Genomic DNA, 14912 nt, shown 5'->3' with positions numbered 1-14912 from the left:
AGGACAGACTCGGTTCTCCTTCCGTTTCCCACGACAGGAGAGCAGGCTTCTGTGGGGTCTTTGATTTTCCCGGGCCCCTGCCCTGGCTCCGGCCCCACGGGGCTGCTCTCCACCTGGTCCATGACATGAGGGGCCTGGAGCCTTGGAGGATGGGGAAAGGGGCCCGTGGAAGGGGCCTGGCGCAGACGCCGTGCCCCCCCCCAAAACCTGGGCCCAGACAGATGCCCTGCCCAGCCAGGCAGTGCCCAGGGAGGGAGGGGGTCTCTGGGGCCTGGACACCCTTCAGGAGGAGTCTACTCAGGACCTGCCCTCCCCCCCTTCTTTTCCTGAAGGGGCTCTGGGGCGTGGCTGCCCTTGCTTCCTAAGGGTGCCCGTGGGCAAAGGGTGTAAGCCCAGGTGGGAAGCAGAAGGAACCTGGGAGGTGGCCGCCCAGTGGGAGATGGGGGCTGGAAAATGTGACCCCCTTGAGGGGGAGTCCATGCGGGGTGGATTGTGTGGGAAGGGGCTGGTGCACTGTCGTCCCGCCCAAGGCCCTGTGGCGCTCACGCCCTTTACACTCCGCTCAGAGCCTCTGCTGAAAGCTGACCAAGCCTACTCAGACTCAAATCCAAACCTACCACCACCACCATGCGCACACACACACGCACGCGCACACACACACGAATGTGCACACACGTGCACAAACGCATGCACACACGCAGACACACGCACATGAATGGGCACACCCTTGCACGCACACACACACATGCTGGAGCCCACTCCCTTCTGCACACCACTCCTCACTCCAGGGAGTCCTGACCCGCCCACTCTGCCCACTGCCCCGAGAGGCGTCACCACGGGCTGGGGGTCCCATCTGCACCCTCCTCAGCAGCACGGGCAGAGGTGGGGGGTGCGCAGGGCAGGTGTCCTCTCCCCGAGGCCCTCCTGGCGGAGGCTTGCACCCAGGGGGAGGGTTGGCACGGCCCCGTCTAGGGCCGCGCTGGCTGGCTCTTGGACTTGCGTGGGCCATGTCTCAGCACAAGGCTGCGCCCAGGGCAGGGGTCCACTCTCCGCTCTCTCGGAAGGTGCCCCGTCCCGGGCACGGGCCAGGCTCAGACGGCTCTACTGGGCTTCTCCCTCGGGACCAGCGCCGAGGGGCGAGGAGGGCGGGGTGTCTGTGGCGGCCTGTCCCAGAGCAGAGTGTCCTGATTACACCTCGCGGGAGCCAGTCCTCCTTTCTTCACAAGGCCTCTTGGCTCGGAGCTGAGGATTTAGCCAGCATTTCCACCGGCCTGTTACAACACATGCAAAAATGCCGAGTAGCCCGGCTGTTCCACGGCACACGCCGTTTCCCAGCTTCCTGCTCCTTTGCTAAGCTCATTGACAGAGATTAAAAAAACAAACAAAACAAACTTCTCTCCCCACACACCACACTATCTATACCAATACCCCAGTTGTTCGAGGTTTAAAACTCTGGGAGCTACCTCTCTACAGGGCATGACTCCTAGAAGGTGTGTGATGTTTGAACAAAACAAAATGAAAGAATGCTTCCCGGGAGTGGGAGGTAGCCTAGTGCAAGGCTCTTTATTGGCTGCACCTCTGAGGCACGCACATGTGCACACAGGTGTCCTCGCACACACACTCACCCTGCCTTCCAGCTCGTGCAGCAGCAGGAGTCCGGCTGGCCCCCGGAGGCTTGAGCGCTCTCTGGAGCTGTTGCCAGCTGCTGTGTGACCTCAGGCCAGCCCTGCCTCTCTCTGGGTCTAGTGCAGCCGTAAGAGGTGGGGTGCGATCGCCCCCCGATGTTTCACTGGAAGCAGATTGTTTGTCTCACTGCCTCTGCAGACCGTTTCCCCAAACCACCTGCCGCGGCAAAAGGCCGCTCCTCACAAGACACAGCCCTCCCTGTCTCCCTCCAGGAAGCATCGGATCACTAAAAAATATCTCCCAGTGCACGCTGCTCTCAATCGTGGCCATGTGTTGGCACTGTCTGGGAGTTTTAAAGAATGCGTGTGCCCGGGTCCCACCCTGGAGGCTCTGGTTTAGTTACTGTGGGGACAGCGTGGGCAGGTGGACTTGGAACAGAGTTCAGGAATCCTTGTTCTTGTCCCCACCCTGCCTCAGACAGAGACCCAGTGTGGGGATCACCCCATCGCATGCGCGCGCGCACACACACACACACACACGCACACATATAAATGTCATCCAGCATGGCGGTAGCTGGGGACAGTCATTTACTCTGGAACTCCCCGCGGGGTGAGCCCTGCCCAGCCCCGCCCCCTGTGCCAGCCCTGCCCTTGGCTCAACCCTCAGGCTCAGCGGTGGCCGCGCACAGATCATCAGAAGGAGAAGCAGGTTCAGAGCTGGTTTGAGCACGCCCCGGCCAGCCCTCGGAGTCACGTGTGCTGGTGAGGGACGGGGGAGACGGGGCTGTGGCGGCCCAGGCTGCTCTGGTGTCTGTTCCTACACGTGCGCGGGAATGGGCAGGACTGTGCCAGGGTGGCTGTGGGGCTGCGTAGAACGCCCTCATCCAGGGCCGGGTGGCACGTCCGGAGCTCCCCTCTGGCCTGGGCGAGGGCGGAACATCTCCCGCCATGCCTGGTGGTGGGAGGGCAGGCGCCGGGCTGCCAGACGGTCCAGGCGCCCAGGCGTCTCCTGTGCCATCTCCCCACAGTCCTTACTGTCTCACTGAAGTCCCTCTTACTGTGGGCCCCTCTCTGCTGGGCACCCCTGATGGGAGGGATTTAGGGGGTGAAGCAAAAGCATTTCAGGGCCAAAAGGTAGCGGGCGTCCTTTCTCAAGCTTTTGTGCTGAGGAATCGACGTAAGCACAAGAGCACCCGGAAGACAGGGCCTTGTGGGGCCGTTGGAGGCGCCCCTCTCTGAGGCCCGGCGGCTCGTGGGGGTGGGGCGTGGGGGCTGGGGAGGGGGGTGGACTCTGTCCTGGAGCAGCCTGGCCGGCAGGCTGGCTAATGTCCCAAGGACCTCCTCCAGGTGGAGTCCGGTCCTGGGGTTGGCGTGGGTGGGGACCTCCCCTGACACGCACACATGCACACACACGCACACACACACACGAAGAACACACGGCAGGAGTGCGTCCAGCAGGTGGCCACATGCTGACCGGCTCCACGGGAGGCCCAAGCGCCCGGGGGGTCTCCCCACGAGGAGCTGGCCATGGTCGGGTTGGGGGAGCGGGCGGGGCCCACCGAGAGGAGAGCAGGAATGTTTCAGGTGTGGCGGGTGTGGCCACGGAAAGCCTGGAGGTGCAAGGATGAGTCATCCCGGGTGGGTCCGCCCGCCCGGCGGGGGAAGAGTCTTGGGCGTCCTGACGAGGGCTCCCCGGTGACCCGGGGCGAGTCGCCCCTGTGCGGCCCTAGGGGAGGACCCCAGGTGCTTTCGTCTGCGGCATGGGTCTCCCCCGATTGCTGACCCAAATGAGGCTTCTGTGCGGGCAAAACGGCTGATGATGCTGACCCCACGGGGAAGGCAGACCTTTGCCCTCTGACCCCAGACTTCTGGGGGTGGGCAGACACCTCGTGGCAGACACATGTTGGACAGAGAGGCTCATGGCCCTTCCTGAGAGGACTGTGGGTGCCGTGCTCCCCGGGAGGTGGGGTGAATGTGGACTGAGCGGTGCTGGGACCCTTCTTCCCACCCCCCTCCAGGGCTACAGCTGTGGGCACTCTGGCTCCAGTCTCTCCCCAGTTCACGGACCAATCAGGGTCCTCTCTGGGTGAGGGGGGACCTGGCCGAGTGGAGTGAAGGACCCCAGTGTCCTGCTGCAGGTGCGGGCTGGGCGGGGGCCCCATACCTCACCGTGCCCAGCACTGAGACAACAGCAGCCTGGGGAGCAGGGACCAGGTGGGGGTCATTGTGAAAGGCTTCCTAGGAGTGGTGTCCAGAAAGGTCAAGGGGCCAGTGGAGAAGCCAGCAGAGCTGTTCCATCACCCTCAGGGAGAAGCCCCATGTTCTTCCTGCTGCACTTGACTCAGAGGGTGGTGCTTACCAACCAGACCCCCGCCCCGAGTCAGGAGAGGGAGCCCTTGCTTCTGCTGTGGGAGCAGGGCTCACAAACGGCTCACCTCCCATCTGCACCCCTTTGAGTATCTGGCACACTGCAAGCTGTGACTGCAAGTGTGTGAGGTCTCTGGACTCCCCTCCCTCAAAACCACAGCCCACAAGCAGCTGCCTTCTGCCTGAGAAGCAGTGCTGGCTGGTGTGATGGCAGCCTTGTTCTCACAAGGAGGCCAAGCCAGGCAGCTCACAGTGGGAGTCAGGAAGTCTGACCCCCAGTCGCAGATGATCTTGGGAAGGTGCCTTCAGGAGCTGCCTGGAAGGGCCTGGAGACCTTGGTCCAACCAGAAGTGAGAGCTGCCACCCACACCTGTCACCACCACAGTCCCCCTAGGTCACAGGAACTGGCCTTGGCTGATAGGGTACTCCAGATCCACGGCAGAGAACTCCCCCTCTGTCATGTGGAGGGAAGTAAGAGGGAGGCGGGCAGGTGCAGGCAGGGGAGGAGATGCTTCAGCTGGTGACGTCACTGCTGACCGCCTCCCTCTCAAGCAGGGAGGGGCCCCGTGGGAGCCTGCCCTCCATGGAGCCTCCTGGGGACGCCTGTCCCAGGACCCCGTGTCTGTCTCCAGCCCAGATTTCCATCCAAAGCGGCTGGCTGGCCCACACCCACCCCTGGGTGAGGAGTTCTTGCCCTGTGGGACCCTGGTCTGTTCCCCCCGACCCACCCAGAAGGGGTGCAGGAGTGGGCTGGACAGAGGGGAGGTGGACAGCACGCCGGCTGTCGGCTGGCTCCCCTGGGTGTCCATGTCTGCAAGATTGCCTCCAGGCTCCTCCTGATGAAGGTCACCTTTCAGAGGGGCGGCTTCCTGAGAAGGGAAGAAGTGCAGCTGCCTGGTCATCAGGGAGCTTGGAGTGAGTCAGAGCCTCAGGGGAGCCCCTTTGGGAGTCAGGCCTGGGCCCAGGGCACCCTGGAACGGGCACACCTCTGGAGGGACCCTGAGGCTGGCAGCCAAGGAGACGATGATGCCCAAGCCTTGGGTGCCCAAGGCTTCCTTGCTGAAGCCTGTCTCTAGAGACAAGAAGGCTGGCTTCCCTGAATGCCACAGTGAGAGTTGTTATGATCACACAGTCTTGGGACCTGGAGGTACAGAGAACCCACCCCTTCTTTCTCGAGAAGAGGAAGGCTAGGCCCAGTGCAAGTGCGTGCCAAGTCTCTTTAGTTGTGCCCAACTCTTTGTGACCCCATGGACTGTAGCCCACCAGGCTCCTCTGTCCATGGGATTCTCCAGGCGAGAATACTGAAGTGGTTTGTCATTTCCTTCTCCAGAGGATCTTCCCCGCTCAGGAACTGAACCTGCGTGTCCTGTGCCTCCTGCGCTGGCAGGTGGATTCTTTACCACTGAGCCACCGGGGGAGCCCCCACCGAGGTCCAGAGCCAGGACCAGTTTCAACACCTCTAGGCTGCAGGGCAGGGGTCTCTGCCACAGCCAGTGGCCCCAGCAGCCCTCCGTGGTGGGGGCCTGGGGAGTCAGGGGCAGGGTCCCTCCTACGAGCTGTCAGGGTCACCTGGCTCTAGACAGAGGAGGTGGCCCGAGGCGGGGATGCCAGCCATGTTGCAAAGCTGCCCCTGCTCTGCGTTCTTTCCCCGCTCGGGGGCTCAGTGCCCACCCCCAGAGGTGTGGGGGCCTGTGGGGCACAGCCCCGGGGGGGAGCGGACTGAGCCAGACACTGCCCCTGGAGCTGAACTCAGGCCCTTGGCCGGGACCCACCTTCCCCAGGGCCGTCACTTAATGAGGTTGGGGGCCAGCCTCGCTCCCGACGCCCAGGCCACAGCTCCCGGTCCAGGAAATGGGGCGCCAGACGGGATGCGGCCCAGGGTCCAGACCCAGGACAGCCCCACGGGCGGAGCTCGCTCCCAGGTTTTGAGCTTGGGTTCACTGACGGTTACGATTCTGCGTCTGCAGCCGAGGCTTAGCACAAGACACAGCGTGAGCAGAGCCCCAGGCTGGTCCCAGCCGGCCTCCAGGCAGCGGGCAGAGCCGGGCATCCTGAGCCGCCCCCGCCCCGCCCTGCAGAGCCAGGCATCCTGAGGACCCCCCCACGCCCCCCTGCCGTGCAGAGCCGGGCATCCTGAGGGCCCACCCCCTGCTGTGCAGAGCCAGAGGTCCTAAAGCTCCCCCCACTTCCGGTGAAGGGGCTGCGTGCCCAGGCCGCCCTCTGCGAGCCGAAGCCACTTTGCCCCTAATAACCGTGATGACACTGTGTCCTCCTGCGGACCCTGTCATCTGCGGGCCCACACGCTCTGGGAAAACAGTAATTACTCCTTCCTGGTCCTTTGAGGTCGGTGGCTGCTCCCCCTTCAGTGGCGGGGGCACCTGGGAGAGGAAGGAGGCCCCTTGCCCCATCTGGGTCGGGAACCAGAGTCTGCCGGGTGCGGGCCGCATCTTTGGGCACTGCCCCGTGGCCCTGAGCAGAGCCTCTGGGCCCAGCATGTCCACCTCCTGGCTGTTTCCCCTGAGCGGGAAGGCCTTCCTCGTGGAGCAAGGGGTCCTGCTTCCCTGGACCGGGGCGGCAGGGGCCCGAGGCCCCCCAGGCCAGCTCCTGACCTGTTGGTGCCAGCCCACCGCAGGTAGACCCCGGAAGAGGGCTGCCCGGGGCCCTCAGAGCTGAGCCTGCAGCCATGCGACTGTGCAGGAGGCGGGCAGAGGAGGAGAGGCGGGCACAGGGCTGCTCCCTGTCCTGCTGGTCTCCTCTGCGGGCGCCGATGCCTGGGGGACAAGGGCTGGGGGCAGCACGGGGCCGGCACCGTCCTAACCCCTGTCCTTGTCCCCAAGGCTCCATGTACGACAGCCTGGCCGACAACTACAACAACTACGGGACCAGCAGCCGGAGCAGCTTCTACTCCAAGTTCCAGGCGGGGAGCGGCTCGTGGGGCTACCCGGTAAGGAGCTGCTTCCTGGGCACTTGCAGGCACGGTCCCTGGTTTGAGCAGGAGAAAGCGTCCTGGCTGCTGAGAAGGAGGTGGGGGGCAGCAGGCTCCCCCAGGGGAAACCCCCCATTCCTCACCGGTCTGTTTGCTTGGCCATTATTTCACGTCGCGCTATTGCAGCCTCCTTCGGGGCAGAGTGGGTATTTCTAAATGTATCAAATGAGAACATTTTAGAAAAGGCATAAAGAAAACATCCTTTTTTTTTTTAAGTCCATTTTCTCCTATGTCCGATTTACTCATGGATCTGAAAGAAGTTTGAATTCTTGTGGTCCGGTCATGGGCATATTTAGATATTTCTAGGAAAATCCCCAGGGGTCCCCTCTCCTCAGTGTGTGCTGATGACCAAGGACGGGACTCTGGAGGTCCCCTGAGGCTGGGGGCGGGGGCGTCCATGGCGGCGGCAGCTCTGGAGTAAGAGGGTGTGTGCCAGGGCACGGCATGGCAGCTCTGGAGTGAGGGTGTGTGCCAGGGCGGCATGGCTTGAGTTTGTAAGTTGGACAGACTCACATTCAGATTCTAGTTGTGCTGCTACTGGGCTTGTGACCTTGGGCCAGAGTCTTCTGTGCCTTAGTCTCTCCACATGTAGGACGGGTCTGACAGAGTCTACCTCTGGGTTGTCGTCAGGACTAAATGAAACAATATGCATTAAAAAAGCTGAGCAAGAGACTGTCCTCGATGCCTCCATCCTGGCCCTGTCACCGTCCTCTGTGGCCTCACCCGCTGTGCCCATCACCCATTACTGGGCAAATACCTCTTTGGCCCTAACTCCACGCCAAGCACTGAACCAGATGCTCTGGTTCAACCACACAAGCCCACACAGGAGTCTCCTGCTCCTCCAGATCGGGGTGCTGGGTTAGGCGACGCCCAGGTTTTCGCCCAGTCTGCAGATTCCGTGACTTTATTTTTGCTAACGTCCACATCAGCCTGTACTGCTCCAGGAGTTCTGCGAGGCCCCTGAGGCCTGTGCAGCGGGGACAGCTTTTCCAGGAGACGCTGGGCTCTGTGCGCTGGGGCTCGGGTTTCAGCAGCTCTGGCTTTGAGCCCACGTTGCTCACAGATGTCACCCTGATTGTCCAGGTCCTGGGCAAGAGAGAGGTGGGTGATCTACAAGTTACATGTTCTTTGTCATCCCCTTGATTCCTTCCTCCTTGAGGTCTTATTGAGGCTCATTAGGGAGGACTTGGCCCCACTCCAGTACTCTTGCCTGGAAAATCCCATGGACGGAGGAGCCTGGTGGGCTGCAGTTCATGGGGTCGCTAAGAGTCGGACACGACTGAGCGACTTCACTTTCACTTTTCACTTTCCTGCATTGGAGAAGGAAATGGCAACCCATTCCAGTGTTCTTGCCTGGAGAATCCCAGGGACGGGGGAGCCTGGTGGGCTGCCGTCTCTGGGGTCGCAGAGTCGGACACGACTGAAGCGACTTAGCAGCTTAGCAGCAGCAGGGAGGACTGGGCTTCCCTGGTAGCTCAGACAGGGGGACTCGCCTTTCTTGCATGTCACAGGTTTAACTAGGTTTGCTGTGCATTCATTTGCCCTCTTTTTTCAGATTCTTGATGTCAGTTGGTAACACCAGGGCCAATACCTGCTGAGCACAGTGGGCCCAGCAGGTTGGTAGTTCAGGCACAGATGTGAGCAAAAGGCTTTGACACGTAGACCGATGACCAGGCAGAATCTGGGGATGACTTATAATGCCATGGAAAGGGCGAGGAGTGAGGAGGGCAGGCCCCTGGACGGGACCGGCAGCGAGGATGAGTAAGCTGCTGACTGAGCAGTTGCTGTGTGTCTTCATGGCGGTGCGTTGCCCAATCGGAACCTGGGCGCTGTGGCTCTGGATCAAGCTCTGACCGCCGGGTGCCGGCGCTCCCCTCCGTGGGTGCTTCACCTGCCCTGGGTCCATGCCCCGGACTGCTCCCGTCAGGTGGACCGGGAGGCGTTGTCTCAGCGGACCTTTGGATAGGGCTACGCGGAGCTCTTCCCAGGGCTTGCTCCCAGAGCCTGAGTGTGGCAGGGCTGAGTGTTTCTCCCGCCCATTGAGTCCGTCCCCGCCGCCCCCACCCCCGCGGTGCCTGCCTGCTGACACCTGGTGAGAACCCCTCCCTCCAGGGCCTGCTGGCGGGACTTAAGACATGACTCAGGGCCGGCGCTGTCGGGGCACGTCCTGGCTCCGCTCCGCTCAGGAGGCTTCTGGGAACAGCGCACAGCTGCGCGCACACGGGGATTTGGCGGCGGGAGGGGCGGGGGATGGTGGTGGAAGAATTGATGCTGGAGCCAGCACGTGTCAGCCAGGACGGCGGAACCCAGCAGGTCGGGACTCGGGCCGCGGAGCAGCGGGCAGCGGCGGAGATGCAGGGAGAGCCTCAGGCCAAGGGGCTGTCCCAGGGACGGTGCGCCCGCGCCAGGGGGCTTCAGCCCCATCCCCTCCCCAGAAACCGGCCCAGAGGGCGGGGCTGGGGGCGCACGGGGCACGCGGACCCTCCTCAGAGGAGCCTCCAGCTCCCCGCAGAGAAGTAGGGAACTGGGAGGAACCCAGAGAGGACGCGGGCAAGGCGAACGCAGGCCTCGGTGGCTGTGCCGCAGGATTGCGCCAGCTCTGCCGTTACTCGTGACCCTAAAAAAGCTTCATAAAATATACTGGTCTTTAGCGCCATTTTAGGGGCCCCCTAGGAAAACCAGCCCCATTTCTGTGCTGTCAGGACCTGTGTTTGAGCAGAAACGACAGTCAGCCCTCTGAGACCCTCACTTCTCAGGCTTGGGACATTGAATCAACTTCAGATAACAAAGATTGGCTACCCTTGAGCATGGATTTTATTTAAATATGCCAAGCACCTGTGGGCGGTTCCAGAAAGCAAAGTTCTAAAGGTGTTTAAAAAGCCTTAGGATTCTACCTTATATTCTATTTCAGCAATAGTCTTCTAATTTAAAAAATATAGATGAGATATATATATGTGTGTGTCAGTCTCTCGGTCATGTCCAACTCTGAGACCCCATGGTCTGTAGCCCACCAGGCTCCTCTGTCCAAGGGATTCTCCAGGCAAGAGTACCAGAGTAGGGTTGCCATTTCCCTCTCCAGATATATATATGTCATCATATTACTTATACTACTTGTAATCTACAACCATTTATATTACAAGTCAGTCTTACCAGGTGGCACCTAGTGGTAAAGAACCCACCTGCCAATGCAGGAGATGTTAGACAAGGGTTTGATTCCTGGGTCAGGAAGATCCCCTGGAAGAGGGCATGGCAACCCACTCTAGTACTCTTGCCTGGAGAATCCCATGCACAGAGGGCCTGGTGGGCTACAGCCCATGGGGTCGAAAAGAGCTGGACCCGAGTGAAGTGATTTAGCACACGTGTACACAGACATATCACAAGTCAAGAAAGTTGGACGTAGAGGGTGTGTAATAGAATGAAGCACAGTGACTCTGACACACCACCCAGGGGCTCGAGGGAAAGAACCGGTCCAGAGAAAAGCCTTGGCCAGTCAGTTGTCCATTCTCTTCTGCTCGTTCCAGCCTCCTGGCCCTTGGAGACTGAGTCTACAGGGCGGCACACGGCTAGAGCCCAGAGTCCAGAACCTTGGGGAAAGGGGAGTGGGTGAGCTGAGCCGAAGGGTGGGGCCTGCCCAGCCCTGTCCTCAGGACCAGGCTTGGGGAGTGTCGGAGCCCACCGAGGCTGACGCTGCACAGCTGAGGCTCCCCGGCCCCGTGAGGCCCAGGGTCTCGTGGCTGGTGACGGGGAGCAGACTGGACCCCGCCTCCGGGCTCTCGCCCTGCCGGATTTTCCTGTCCTCACTCCAGACATCAATCTCCGTATTTTAGCCCTACAGCCCGTTCTGGGGACTCAGACAATACCCATGACTTCACATCCGCTCACTTCCTCCCTGCCGCCCCCACCCACACCCACCCCTTCCTCCCCACCACCAAGAGCTGCAGGGCAGCGGCCCTTTTTTCCTTCCTGGACTTGAGTCCCTCAGCCGTCAGAGTCAATGGAGGTCAGGATGGGCTGCACAGTAAAATATAAAGGAATGCAATTTTGGAGGCCTGTTTATCCTAAAATGTTATTTGTTCTGGTCTGATCTTCAGATTTAGCTGGGTGTCCTGTGCTTGCAGGTCACTGTGTATTCCCACTTATTCCCTGTAATATAAACAAGACCCCCTAAGTGCCGTCTCCTAGGCTGGGGACCCAGACAGAATTTCTTAGGGGAGTGAAGGGAGGCTGCTGGCCCCTCTGAGGGTCCTTGTACCAGGTCCCTGGAAGCGGGCTGCTCTCACCCTGGCATGTCCTGGTCGAGGCTGCAGCCCGTGGACAGGTTGGGTTTCCCAGGAGCCTTTCCTGGGAAAGGCTCTGGGTTACGGTGTCAGTCTCCTTCACTTGCGCCTCCAGCCTGGAGGGTTTTCCACAAACCAACAAGTGCGTCATGAGCATTCCATCCCTCTCGGCGTCACACGGGAAAGAGGTGCTTTGGCTGTGGACAGGCTGAGAGCATCCTGCCGGGAGCTGATCCCATACGGTAGCAGCTGCCAGGCAGTCTGGGCTAGGGTACCCCCGGGGGCACCGTGTTGAACCCCTTCTCTGTGCTCAGTTACACCAGACCAGAGCTCGGAGGGCCAGACTCCCCAGGAGAATGACCAGTGGAGATTCTGTGTTCATTCTGGCCATTGACTCTATTTTTCTACTTCATCCCAGTATTCTTGGGCTCCCCTTGTAGCTCAGCTGGTAAAGAATCCGCCTGCAATGCAGGAGACCTGGATTCAACCCCTGGGTTGGGAAAATCCCCTGGAGAAGGGAAAGGCTATCCACTCCAGTATTTTTGGGCTTCCCTTGTGGCTCAGCTGGTAAAGAATCTGCCTGCAATGCAGGAGACCTGGGTTCAACCCCTGGGTTGGGAAGATCCCCTGGAAAAGGGAATGGCTACCCGCTCCAGAATTCTGGCCTGGAGAATTCCATGTATAGTTCATGGGGTCGCAAAGAGTCGGACATGACTGAGTGACTTTCACTTTTTCAGCGCAGTCCAGTGCTGAGGACTTTGTGCTCTCACTGCTGAGGGCCCAGGCTCTGTTTGGGAAACCAAGGTCACACAAGCAGACTGGTACTGTTGGAGGGAAAAAGTTATGTGAAGAAAACACCCAGGATCCACTACGAATCTTCCTCTCGGCCTCTTCTCAGCTATGCATGCTTACTGACATGTTAGTGGCCTCCATGTGCTGGGACCCCCTCCCTGAGGGGGGTGGGCACGCAACACCCTGAGGTGCCCGGAGGCCCCCTTCTGTCGATGAGAGGGCTGGGCTTTGCAAGGCTCGGTGGGCAACGGGAACCCAGGCTCTGGGAGCTGCGTGTGCGCAGGGTCTGCGGGGGCCGGGTGAGGGGCTGCCGGAGAGAATGTGGTGGGACTCTTGCCCTTGAGGCAGAGGAACAGACTGTCTGTGCTAGCAAACAGACTCCTCCCAGAGGCAGGTGGTATGGAGGGACCCGTTCTTAGCCTCAGCTTGCCTGTCTCCACAATGGGTGAGAATTCCTGTTTCGAGGGCAGGCGGGGCTGTGGACAGGATGTACCAATCAAGTTGGAGGCTTCGATTCTGCTCTCATCGGCTGCTATGAGCAGAGGGACCTGGGGCTCATCTCTTGAGGCCTTTCTCATCCTTGGAGGAAGGCTGTTGGATGAGATCCTAGTGGAGGGCCCCTTCAGCCCTGACTTTTCAGGCTCTGTGTGGCTGGAGAGCAGCCCCTGAGCGGCTGCCAGGGCCTGACGGTGGTCTCCGGGCAGGGTTGGGCGGGGCCGCCCCCAGGCCTGTGGGTGCACTGCCTTCTGCTGTCATCTGGGCTGGTCACCAGGGAAACCGTGGCTAATTAACCCTTGCAGCAGCCACAGAGCTGCTCAGGCTTCATTGCCCTTCGCTTTACAGAGAGGAGGTGGGCCCTCAAACGCCTTACAGAGGAGAGGAAGCCCCTAGAAACCACCTCCTTGAAAGCCCAGGCCTGCCTCCTGCCCTGCTACCCCCTCTGGGTTCTCTGATCGGTTTGGAAAGTCCCGGCGGAGAAGCAAGCCCCGTCCAGGCGGGCACGGCTCCTGCCCCCAAAGGGAGTGGTCTAGGTGCTTGCCAGCCCGGGTCCTCTGCCAGCAGTGACGCACCCCTACCCAGTCCCAAGGGCCCCGGGCTCTTGCCGGGCAAGAAGAGGCAACGATCCTGCTGCCGAGGGACAGAATGTGCCCGAGAGGGGAGACGAGGGCGTGGGGCCAGGGGCGCCCCCCACTCCTTTCCCGGTAGGAGCGGCCCCCGTCTGGCCGCGGCCGGACCCCAAGTTCACCAGCAGGGCCTCCTTGGCTCTGAAGTCCTGTGTCAGGTGTCCTCACTTGGGGGAGAGAAGCTGGCACCTGGGGGCTTGGAAGGAAGAGGGTGCAGCGGGGAGCCATGCAGGCAGAGTCCCAGAGCAGCTCTGGGCAGGGAACTGAGCTTGGAGGGCTGCCCTTCGCAGACAGCAGGGGCAGGGGAGTGCCCAGGCATGGGGCTGGCACCGGGCCCCTGGACACTCCTGTCTGAGAGTTCACCAGGCAGGGCCATTCCCCCGAGTAGGGCAGTGCCAGGGGCCAGGCCCCAGCGAAGGCAGGATGTCACCTGGCTGGGTCCCAGCTGGTGGGCCCCGGCGGGGCAGGGGGCGTGCTCGAGGAGACGTGTGCCCGCAGGGCCTCAGTGCGCCGGAAGGTCGGACTCTGCCCGCCCGGACAGTCTGCAGTGGTCCTTCCCCATGGGGCTCGGGAAGGGGCGTGCCATCCTCTGGGAGAGGACGGAGCCTGCGTTTACATATTCTTGGCTTTAATCCACCTGCCGCTTCCGGTCAGCGTCTTCCTAGGAAGGCCGCTCCCCATGAGCCACTGTCGGGCTCGCCTTCCTTCTCACGAGTCACCTCAGAGCCTCCGAAACCTTGGAGGGAAGATTTGAAGACTCAGGGCCAATCACAAGCTTCTTTATTTCGTGCCAGAAGAAAATTAGTGTGTTTTGGTTTTGCCTTTTTTTTTTGTAAGTCCTGACAAGAACTAACCTCAGCCAACCAATCTTTAAAGCCCTAACTCGCCAGTTAAAAACAACAACAGCTTGAGAGGCTGGGATGAGGTGCTGTGGTGGGTGGCAGAGCCACCTAACCTCCAGCCTCATCTCCTGGGCGTCAGTGGCGGGCGGCAGGACCAGGTCAGCCCCAGCCCTGGTTCCTGGTGTCCGGGAGGCTTGGGGACGGGACCCCGGGGCTCTGGGTGAGCAGACAGGCAGGGCCGGCTGGGCCCCTGCCTTCACGCTGCATGGGCGCAGAGCGAGGGGGCTGGGCCTGGGAGCCTCATCAGCAGCAGGGCAGTTTGCTGTCCCCCATCTTGTCTCCACTTCCTGTCCTGGCATCCTGGTGGGATCAGAGCGAACCGGGCCTTGGGGTTCCGATTTATTAGTGGGGAGACCAGGCTCCAGCACGGTGCAGGGCCTGGCCCAGCAGATGCCTCACAGGTCCACTCGGCAGAACCGGTCCAGAGCCCAGTCCACGCTGCGGGGGGTGTTCAGGCCGGACAGGCGGCCCAGACCTGGTCTCCCGCCTCTCCTGCTCGGCTCCAGAGCGGGGAGCAGGGGGCGGGGGTGCCAAAACACCGGCAGGGGTCTGCTGCCTGCCTTCCCTTGCGTTGCGGCTTCCTTTGTCACCAGGCTCAGCGGGACAAGAGCAGCAAGCAGCCTTTCCCAAGCTGGTGGATGAAGCCCCCACCCCTCGCTAGGGTGGGGCCCAGCCTCCTAGCCCAGGGCCCCCACCACGCCCCCCCACACCCCCACCCCACCCCACCCTGTCTCTACGGAGGCCTTCCTGCTTGGGGAGAGCAAACTCAGCTGAAAACCCAAATCGGGACAGGTGATGGGAGGTAGACACAGCTGGGGAGGGAGGCAGCTGGGGGGCTG

General features: G+C 61.3%; 1 protein-coding gene across 1 annotated transcript in view; it reads left to right on the top strand.

Moving 5' to 3' along the window:
• PKP1 (plakophilin 1) overlaps positions 1 to 14912 on the top strand; it is a 38039-nt gene that overhangs the window by 2667 nt on the left and 20460 nt on the right. The window contains exon 2 of the mRNA XM_086343096.1: positions 6830 to 6936. Coding sequence (XP_086199222.1) covers positions 6830 to 6936 — 107 coding nt within the window. The remainder of the gene's footprint in view (positions 1 to 6829; positions 6937 to 14912) is intronic.

This window comes from Bos grunniens, chromosome 16, assembly GCF_055505025.1.
Source record: "Bos grunniens cultivar Pamir isolate PY7600 chromosome 16, Bosgru_T2T1.0, whole genome shotgun sequence".
NCBI classification, from domain to species: domain Eukaryota; kingdom Metazoa; phylum Chordata; class Mammalia; order Artiodactyla; family Bovidae; genus Bos; species Bos grunniens.
Note: the sequence above shows the minus strand (reverse complement) of the source record. Positions and strands in the feature narration are given on the sequence as shown.